The sequence below is a fragment of the Catharus ustulatus genome, chromosome 17 (genome assembly GCF_009819885.2).
Source record: "Catharus ustulatus isolate bCatUst1 chromosome 17, bCatUst1.pri.v2, whole genome shotgun sequence".
Classification (NCBI taxonomy): domain Eukaryota; kingdom Metazoa; phylum Chordata; class Aves; order Passeriformes; family Turdidae; genus Catharus; species Catharus ustulatus.
In genome coordinates, this window is record NC_046237.1 from 7,432,107 (window position 1) to 7,441,939 (window position 9,833).

The following is a 9,833-nucleotide window of genomic DNA, read 5'->3' on the forward strand; positions in this document are numbered from 1 at the left end:
ACAGCCTTGGGACAAATGGCTTTAATCAGAGCCTGAGGGGCCAAATGAGGGGATCCAAGGAGAGCAGGGGGGACAAATGTCCTTGTGGCTGTCCCCAAGGGGCTCTAGGGTGGAGGAGAGGGTGATGCCATAGGAGGGAGGGAAGAGAGGGAAGGAAAGGGAATAAGAGAAGAAGAGGAGGAAGGGGGAGCTCTGAGTCTTCCCAAGCAAGGCTCTGCCCTGGGAAGGCAGATGTGCCTCCTGCAATTCAGCATTGGCCCTGCATTTCTGGATTAGAAAAATAAACCTGTTAGATTGAGAAATCATCCTCATCCCTTTTTTGTTGCTTTAAATGAGATGGAAGGAGGGTTTTCAGGATGAAAAGCTGAGCCTGGTGAAGGTTACAGCTGCTATGCACCTGCTGTATGTGAACACAAGAAATATTCCCATGGATTAGGGCACGAGGCTGTTCAGGAAACTGCGGGAAGGGCTGTTAATAGCGTTGTCAGCATGTTGCTGGACTGTGCCTTGAATCCCTGCAGGACTAGGAGGAAGCCTCTACATGGAGAGAGATATACTTACAATGAACAAACTGTGTCAAGGAAGGAGCACCATTAAAGAAGATTTCCCACTGAGAACTCCAGGGCTGGGATGTAATCTTGTACACAAGCTCCCTTGGGCTGAGGTGTAGGGTGGCTGTGGCAGAGAGACATGGAGCTGTCTGACCTGGCTGTCCCTTCATCACTTTGGCAGGCACTGGGAAAGAGGAACCAGCATGTGGTGCTTAATGTGCAGAGGAGTAGTAGGAAGCAATCCAAAATATTCCACAGTGCTGAGAAAAATCTGGCTGGGAAAGGCTGATGCTGTGCTGCCTGAATGGAATGAGGGTCAATGGCTCTCTAGTCCCCCAGTGCTGGTGTTTTGGGGTGTCTTTCTTTGTGCCAGGGGTGAGCACAGCAAGCAGGGAGGGCCCAGTGTGCCTTTCCCTGTTCCACATAAGGGGGGCTGCTTTGTTTTGCTGCTGGGCCACACACACGGCTTCCCTGTACCCGGGATCCAAGGGATGTAGCACCGGCTGCACGGTAATTAGTGCTGCCGGGGGGGTTCTGCCATCCCATCGGGAGCATGCAGGCAGGTGCTGTGAGCTGGGCGGGCTGGCAGATGGCCTGAAGGACTCTCTGGGGATCGTGAGCCATTACCAATAATCCAGTGCCTCTCTTCAAACGAGTAGTGGAAGTGCTGCTGCTGGAGGAGGGAGGCTGAGCCTGTGCCAAGACCGCACACCCAGCCCCAGCCACTCCTCACAGCCTCTCCATAAAAAGTAACGCGGGGTGTGTTACTGTGCTCCTGTGCATGTTAATGTCTCCTGTCGCTTCGGGCAGAAACAGCAGTGCTGGGGAGAGGGACACATGGCTGGGGGCCTGAACTGTCCCTTCTGCTTAAGGGAGACCTAGCCCTCGCAGCCACTGTGGAACAAACCTGCAATGGGGGCTACTGCTCCCCAGCCATTGTCAGGGAATGGGGTTTGTGCTGGCCACAAACCCTAGAGATGGAATAAGGAACGTGCTTGGGATCACGGGTCCTCAGGAGCTACCTCTGCCATGCTCCAGCTGCTTTGGTGGCACTCAAGCCAGCTCTGGGAATATTCTTTTGTTCCCACTGTCCTGTGACATGGAGAGGAGGATTCCTTGCCTCCTTTTACCCACCTCTTGAGGTGATGGCTCAGACCTGGGAGCCCAGAGGCTCAGGCACAGGCCTGCAGCAGACACTTGTCCCCTTTGGAACCCAGTCCCCTCCTCTGCCACCTGTTTCCCAGCTGCACAGCACCACGGACCCGCCGGGGCTGGGCGCTGCAGACAAAAGCCAATTCCTCACCCTGCCGCAGCCTCTCCCCGGCTGACTCGCTTTAATTAGCCCCATCAAAGCCGGCTGCGCCTCTCCCTCCTGGTAGGTCGCAGAACATGATTAATTCAGGCACAGAAAACAGCCGCCCCCCACAGAGGCAGCCTCTCGATGAGGCCAAAGCTGTTTCCTCTCCCCCCATCCAGTCTCTCAACCCCAGCAGCAAGGTTGGGGGTTTCTTTCTCCTGGAAGGAAGCTGTGGATAGGCACAGGCTGTCCCAGGAGCCAGGGGGGCCAAGCAAGAGCAATGGCCTCACCCAGCCCTGTGTCTCCATCCCTCCCATACTGCTCTGCCCATGGGCATTGCCCACAGCCCACCCCTGGGTCTGCAGCTGGGACTTACCCTGAAAAACCTCTGGGTAGTGCAGTGGGTCTGGGCTCAGAACTAGCCCCTCCATAAATTGGGATCCTGCATGAGCCATGGGGAGATGCAGGGGATGCTCCAACTGTTCCCAGCAGAGATTTCTCCAGCTGGTCTTCCCTGCTCCCACATGTGCAGGGCCCAGGATGGCACACACATCACAGCTTTATTAACTGCATTTGTAGGCAAAGAGGTATTAAAATGAAAAAGCCTTTTGGGAAAAGAGATAGATGGGGGGATCCCTTCCCCCTTTTTATTTCTGCCAACGCAGCTGCGTGCAGTGTTCAACAGCACTCAATGCCCCGGAGAGGCAATTACTGCAGGAGCAGGGCTGTGCTGTTCTCCACTTCATTTTCCTAATACAGTTACATCGTCTTGGAAAAGTGCTGCTGATCAAGGGAAGGTACAAAGCGGGTTCCCAGTGTGGATCCTCTGCCTCAGGAAGGGCTCTGGGGCTTCCCTTTGCACAGTAGAGAACAGCGGGGCCACCTCAGTAAACACCACTACAACGCTGTTGTCAGGTTTTTATTTCAGTCTCGTGAACATTCTTCCAAGAAATCAAACCATGAGAAGAAAAATAGCGTGAGCCCCTGACAGGAGAGATGAGCTGCAGGCCCAAAATCAGCTGAGCTGGGGAATCTGTGGGGAGGGGAAGTATCTAGAGAGCTCAGGAGCCTGAGCCATGCAGATCTCGCCCATTCTTCCCAAGCCAGCCAGGCAGAACCACATGGAACAAGATTTTTAGTAGGAAAACATGCTTGAGAAACCTCTTTTGTAAAGCTCCATCCCTCTTACTCCAGATCCATGCTGTGCCCAGTGGGCACCCCTTCCCACACTGCCTGCAGGGCTTCACAGACAATCCCAGGAATGAAGAACACCAGGGCTTCAGGGAAGAGAGGGGGCAAGGTGAGCCAGGAATTCAGTCTATGTCTCTTCTCATCCACATCAAAGGTTTTTCTGGTGCTGCTCTTCAAAGCCAGCAGGCACAGCCACAATCCCAGCTGCTGCTGGGGGTCTGCCCATGGAGACCCTGTGGGCTGGGCTTTCCAGCCCTTCAATCAGTGCCTTGCTCAGATACAGAGCAAGAGAGAAACCCACTCTGTGGGGAGCCCACTCCAGCTGTCCCCTTCAGGAGGTTGCTGTGGTTTTCTGCAGAGGAGCAGCAAGGAGCCAGCTCCCTCCTCACACCCACCACTTGTGGGACCACAGCAGCAAGCTCTGCCACCCCAGAGAAGCAGAGGAGAGATCCCACAGCACCCAGGCCATTCCCAGAGCGCCGTACCCCATGCTCCCATCTTGCTGGGTGCAAACGGCTGGGCACCCTCAGAGGAGCAGAGAAAGAAATGACCTACTACTGCCTCCTCTTCTGTTCTGCAAACAGGGAAGCCTTTATAGCTGATGGGAAACATGGGAATGTGGCCCAACAAGGAGAGAAGGAAAATGCTGCTGACAAGATCACGTCCATCAGACGAGGAAGAGGCAAAGTGCCCCTGTTTCCCAGAAGACTTGTTCATGAGCAGCCACATGGTGACTCCTCACATGAACATGTCATCGTAGCCTGGAGGAGGAAGGTGGTCAGGATCCGGCCTGGAAAGAAATTCAGAGCAGAGTCAAACAGAAGTGAGAGCTCAGGCCTGCAGCAACAGGGATGAGCTGGGATCCAGTGGCAGGCTGGAAGCAGGCTGGAATGCCAGCATGACCAAGGACCTACCCGGGTCGCCCAATTCCCAAGGGGCCAAATGGGTCAAATCTGGCGCCTGGTGGAACAGCTCCTGGGGGAAGCCGGCCTGGGATGCCTGATGATGGGTCAATGCCAGGCTGTGGAATGCCAGAGCGGAGAGGATCCACAATCATTCCACCACTCCGACCTCTGGAGAGAGAAAAGGCAGAGGAGGAGATGAGATTGGCAATGGAGACAACTGAAGAAATGCCGAGCATGGGAAGACAGGGTTAAGCTGACACATGGCATGTGGGAAGGAAAGCTGAGGCAGCCCGTGGCAGAAAGACAGACAGCCCTGAAAAGTATCCCAGAATTGTCTTGAGTAGGAAGGGACCTCAAAATTCATTTCATTCCAACTCCCTGCCACAGGCAGGGACATCTTCCATGACACCAAGTTGTCCCAAGCCCCATCCAATCTTGAACACTTCCAGTGATGGGGCAGCCACAGCTTCTCTGGACAACCAGAGGTCTGGGGTCTCATCATCCTCACAGGAAAGATTTTCTTCTCAATATCCAATCTAACTTGGCCTGCTGTCAGTGAGAAACCATTCCCCTTTGTCCTGTCACTTCAGGCCCTTGTCTAAAGCCCCTCTCAAGCTCTCTTGGAGCCCCTCTGGGCACTGTAAGGGGCTCTAAGGTGTCCCTGAAGGCTCCTCCAGGCTGAACAGCCCCAGCTCTCTCAGCCCGTCTCCACAGCAAAGGTGCTGGCTGTTCCCTCAAGAAGCACCATGCCTGCTGGCCCTCACTGCACGTCCCATCCCTGCCTCCCGTCCTGCCCTGCACAGTGTTGCAAGAGCCAGCTGGGCTCCCACAAGCTTTTCCAAAGAACTGCCTGGAAGTCATTTGCTGACCACGGCGGCTCCTCGGAGCTGCCCCACGCTGCGAGTGCCATTCCTCTTGGTCGGCTTTGTGCAAATGCGGCTGGAGCCTCCGGACACTGCTGCCATCGTACAAGTCATTAACAACCGTGCTAATGAGTTCCATTAGGCCAGAACAGCTGCCCAAAGCGCCCCGGGACAGCCAGGTCCCATGAGTCTATTCCTGGGAATCTGGGTCTGCAGCCCCAGCACTGGCAGGTGTCAGCACACAAATCTGCTTCCATTTACAATCTTTTTTTGTCATTTACACAGAAATCTCTATGAAGGGCTGAAGGCAGCAAGAAAAACAGAGACACCCTCCTCCCAAAATGAATCCCCTCTTCTGGTGCAATCAGGTTTCCTTCCAGTCCCCCCAGCTCCAGGCCTCTCTTTCCAGCTGAGCAGAGACATTTTTAGCTGTCCCTTTTCTAGCCAAGACCATGGAGAAACAAGTCTTGCAAGAGGGGAAAAAATGCCATCCCCATAGGAGTGTGGTTCCAGAGAGGAGTCTCCTCTGGGCTGCAGGACACTCCACAATGACACCACAAGCTGGTTGTTGTCTGACTGTGTGCTTTTAACTGGAGCAGAAGATGACAGGTTCTCCTTGCCTGACCAAACCAGATATCAAGGATGTATCTGTGAAGCTCAGTCTTCCAGACAGCCCAGCCTCTGCCCAGGCTTTCTCCAAGTGCCTCAGACAGCCGGGAGGCTTGAAACAGGACTTGAGAATCTGTGAACTCGGCTTTCAGCCTCCCCTTCTGCAGACTGCTGGGCTGGAGACACAGCAGCTGGTAACGGTTTAAATTAGAGGCTTACATTCACTTAACGACGTATTCAGCTTTGATTTACTGCAGGAATTACTGTGTGTTAAATGAATACAAGCTGATTATTAAACAGACACAGATTGCAACCTATCATCTATGCAAGAGACGGGATCTTATTACGATATTAGAACCATATTGAGCTTTAGCAACTGTCAATTGGTCCCTCACAATTTGCACTGAGCAACTGCCCCCACTCAGAGACACTTGGCTGGATACTGTTCCAGTGGTCTCCAACTACCCCACATCCCCCAAAGGCAGAGCAGGGTGTGCTCCAAGAGCCATACTCACCCAAAAGGATCCAGGTCTTCTCCACCAACAGCAAAGGGACTCAAGGGGGAAGGTCTGAAACACAGGACACAGCAAAATGTTCAGGAAGAGCAGAGAAGCTGAGTGGAGCTGTGCCCATGGGTGCTCTCCCATGGCAAACAATGCAGCACTGGGAGGGCACTGAGATCTGTGGGACCCTGCATGGGGTGCCTGCCATTGGGAGCATTCCCTGCTCTAGGGTGTTGCTGGATGAGGACACTGATGTGTGTGGCAGCAGCTTGCTGAGATAAAGGGAGCCCTGTTGTTCCCCCTGTTGTTCCCACCGCTTGGAGCAGGAGCTGTCCATGTATACCAGGAGTTTCCATGTCAGGGAATCCCTAAGCAGTGCTGGGCTAGGCCAGGCTCTCCAGTATGTCCCAGCCAGAGGCACAGTCCCACTTCTAGGAGAGTGGGGACAGTGGGGTGGTGGGCCTGCAGCCAGCTGGCATATCTCTCTGTCCATAACCCATGCCAGTAGCATGCTTTCAGAGCAGTGCCCAGCTCCAGCCTGTTTCCAGGCCTCTCCATGGAGCCTCTTGCACCCTGAGTGGCAGCAGACAGCAGTGGGGTGACACACAAGCCAGAAGCTACAGCTGGTCCCCAAGAGATAACAGAAGCATTGCAGTGTGTCTTGACTTCCAGCCAAAGGGGATCAGAGTGTGCATGTGCAAGAGGAGGTAACCAGCCTGGAAGGGATGGCAAAGCAAGTGCCATGTTTCCCCTCTACCCAGCACTGCCAGCAATGGTTCCATGGGCAAAGTGGGGTCAGGAGAACAGGAAGTCTTGCACCCCACCCTGGCTGCGTGCACCTCTGGTGTCCCTCCTGAAAGCTGCTCAGCCACACAATGGCACTGTCCTTCCCACTGGTGTCCTTGCTCTGCCAGCCCCGATGGTCCCGCAGGAGCAGGGCCACTGTCCTTCACCCCACACCTCACCTCCCAGCCCCAGATCCTGCCTGTTCCCTCCTGGCTTTGTGGGTCCAACACACAGCTCCAGAAAAGCCCATCTCTCTCCAGCAACCAAATCAAACCCAAACATCCAGGCTGATCCAGCTGAGGAAGATCTGGATTCTTTTCACTCTCCATGACACATGGGTGAGATGGGAACCTGATGTGTAGTTTGGGGAGCTGTGCCAGCACCACATCCCCTCTACCAGGGGGCTCTCAGCAGCCACACACTCTTTACTCACCTGGATGGGGCCCTTGTGCCCATCGGCTGCCGGGGAGGGACCCGCAGAGGGTTCTCATCCCACTGCACGTCCTCTTTGAACTCAGGCTCCTTTTTGGCCTTTCCTGCAGGGGGCCCGAGGGGAGCAATGATGCCTGAAGTAATTCTTGTCCTCAGCTCCTCGGTGTTCTTGAACACCCTGCAGCAAGGAGAGGGAAGGTAGTGGGGTGGGGTGGCCATGGCACCAGGACATGGGGTGCTGGACAGGCTGCAACAGGCACTGGGAGGGGAGAGACAAGCCCGAAGTGTCCCTGGCACAAAACATGTCCCCTACTGGCAGCAGAAGGGACAGGAAGGGGTAACAAAGTCTTTACCCCATTTCATATGGGCCACCCAGCCACTCACTTCTGCTCCAACCCAACCAGTTTGCACTGGAGGAAAGCACTTGACACTCCGGATGTGGCTGAAGCTGTCACACTCCCGGGCAGCGTCCACCCAGCACAATGTTCTGGAAACAAATGTGCTGGCCTGGCCTGTTCCCACGTGGGGTGGCCTTCCCCTGGGCTCCAACCCACAGTCCCACTGTCCTCTATATCTCTCATGCCAGTGCAGAGGAAGGCAGGGAACACAGTTCTGGCTGCATTTTAGGGCTGGCCTGGTTTTCTACTGGGGAGTAAGTCCTCCAGCTCCTCCCAAACTGATTTCTGCCCCCCTCTCCATGCCAGTAGGACATTTGCTCCTGCAGAAAATACCAGGAAAGTGAGATTACTTGTGGAAATCGTCCAGGTGCTCTGGGTTGATGTAGTTGGCCACTGCTAAGGTCACATCTGCCACTTTCTGAGAGCCACGATCCTGGAAAAACACAGGTAAAGCAGAGTGAGCAGCCTGGCAGAGCTGCAAATGAGGGACAGAGAAGCTACAGCAAAAGCCCCAGGCTGGGGATACAAGGAATGGGGCTCACCTGCTTCCCACCCTGTCCCTGGGCCAGAATCCCCAGGAGCAAATCCCAGTGCACAGCAAGATTTTCCCTGCTCCCTCTCCCCAGTTCAGGCTGCAAAGGGTGAAACACTGAACAAAGCCACTGGAACAGCTGCTTGTTGGGGGCTGCAGAGAAGTTCTAAGCTAGGAAAGGGACAGAAGCAGGGCAGCTCTGCGCTGGAGTGTTCAAGGCCAACTGTCCCACTGCCCTGATGCAGTCAGGGTTTGACCAGCTTCATGCTGGGCCACATCTGCACAAAAACACACCCTGGGTCTGCCCCATCCTGTGGGACAAACACCACTTGCAGGCAGAACAAGCAAAAGCCAACATGTAAGAAACTGTCCCTGGTGTTCTTTTCAGCCAAAGGACCCCAAACCACAGGGGCAACGTGGGTGCTCACCATGACATTGAGGATCATACTGTCCTCCACCATGATGGCCTTCAGCAGCAGCTCCTGGGCATCATCCATGGACTTGTAGCGCAGTGTATACACCTCCTTGTTGGCTTCCCAGCCAGCAGGTAACAGCTCTGACTTCCTTTCATCAGGACCTGGCTGCAATGGAACAGATGGGTGTGGAGACCCTGCCCAGGAGTCCAGCATGACCTCCTAGGGCTGGGGATCTTGGCTGCACAGGGAGATCCAGGAGGGAACTGAGATCTCTAGGAGGAGATCCTTCAATGCCTTCCAGGTTTTGACAGCACAAGCAGGACTGTATTTTCTACAGGCTGGCCCTGTCTGCTTGCCAGCCTCCCACTCCATCCCTGCACTGGAAGTGGAGGACACAACCACTCTTTACTGGAGCAGAAGGAGGTCAGGAACACCCCAATGCTCTTCCCTGCCAGACACCTTTCACCCTTTTATTAGAGTTCTGCCCCACCACCAAGCTCCACTTAGCATAGCACTACACTAATTGTCTTCCCGGAGTCATACTGATCACACCAGCATCAAGATCTCCCGTCCTGCGACATCTCACAGACCACCAGCATCAGGACCCTCGGTGCCCCCAGTACCGGGATCCTCTCAGCATCGCCATTATCCCAAGAATGGGACCCCCCTACAGCACCGAGACCCCACAACACCGGGACACTTCCAGCCCCGCAGCCACCCTCTCCGTCCTCCACAGCAGTCCTGAGACCACTCGGACCCCGCACCGGCCCGGGTGCCTCCAACACCGCCGGCGTCGCCCGGTTCCCCCAGCCCCGGCAGCGGTCGCCCGGCTGGGCCGCACGGCGCCGGCGAGCGGCGCTAGGAAAGGCCGAGGCTTCACCGCGGCCTACCAGGCCTCCCCGGCGGCGCAGCGCGGCTCGGCCCGTACCTGGTCGCCGGTACCGAGGCAGCGGTAGCCATGCCCAATCAACTCCCAGTGGATGCCGCAGACCAGAGCGTCCTGCGGACGGGAGATGGCGGGCCGTGCCCAGGCGTACAGCGGCTCCAAACCGGCCATGGCTGCTCCGGGCCGGGGCGGAGCCGGGCCCGCACCGCCCCTCACTAGAGGGCCCCCGTCCGCTGCGCTGAGCCCGAGCCGCCTCCTGCGGCCATAGAGCTACTGACTGTTCTGTTGTGATCGGCACTGCTGAGGCTCTTCGAGTTCTGGGGCCGGTTTCGGGCCCCCCAGACAAGAAGGACATTGAGGGGCTCAAGCGTGTCCAGAGAAAAGAATGGAGCTGGGAAAGGAGCTGGAGCACCAGGAGCAGATGGGGAGCTGGGGTGACTCAGCCTGGAGAAAAGGAGGCTCAG

At 55.8% G+C, this 9,833-nt stretch overlaps 1 protein-coding gene across 1 annotated transcript; it reads right to left on the reverse strand.

Moving 5' to 3' along the window:
- Positions 1–2,754: 2,754 nt before the first annotated feature.
- Positions 2,755–9,588, reverse strand: PSMF1 (proteasome inhibitor subunit 1). Its single transcript, XM_033075260.2, has 7 exons — positions 9,412–9,588; positions 8,496–8,648; positions 7,886–7,968; positions 7,139–7,315; positions 5,932–5,985; positions 3,954–4,112; positions 2,755–3,829 (listed from the first exon to the last, which is right to left on the reverse strand). Exons 1-7 carry the CDS (start codon positions 9,538–9,540, stop codon positions 3,778–3,780), a joined length of 807 nt encoding a protein of 268 aa, XP_032931151.1. The 5' UTR covers positions 9,541–9,588; the 3' UTR covers positions 2,755–3,777.
- Between the last annotated feature and the right edge of the window lie 245 nt (positions 9,589–9,833).

What these genes read in the sequence shown, in the direction of transcription:
- PSMF1 (XM_033075260.2), bottom strand. Translation starts at nt 9,540, where the DNA reads ATGGCCGGTTTGGAGCCGCTGTACGCCTGGGCACGGCCCGCCATCTCC. An exon ending in GTATGATCCTCAATGTCATG is followed by an intron (nt 7,969 to 8,495) that starts GTGAGCACCCAC and finishes GTGTTTTTCCAG; the next exon opens with GATCGTGGCTCTCAGAAAGT. An exon ending in GAAGACCTGGATCCTTTTGG is followed by an intron (nt 4,113 to 5,931) that starts GTGAGTATGGCT and finishes TTCTCTCTCCAG; the next exon opens with AGGTCGGAGTGGTGGAATGA.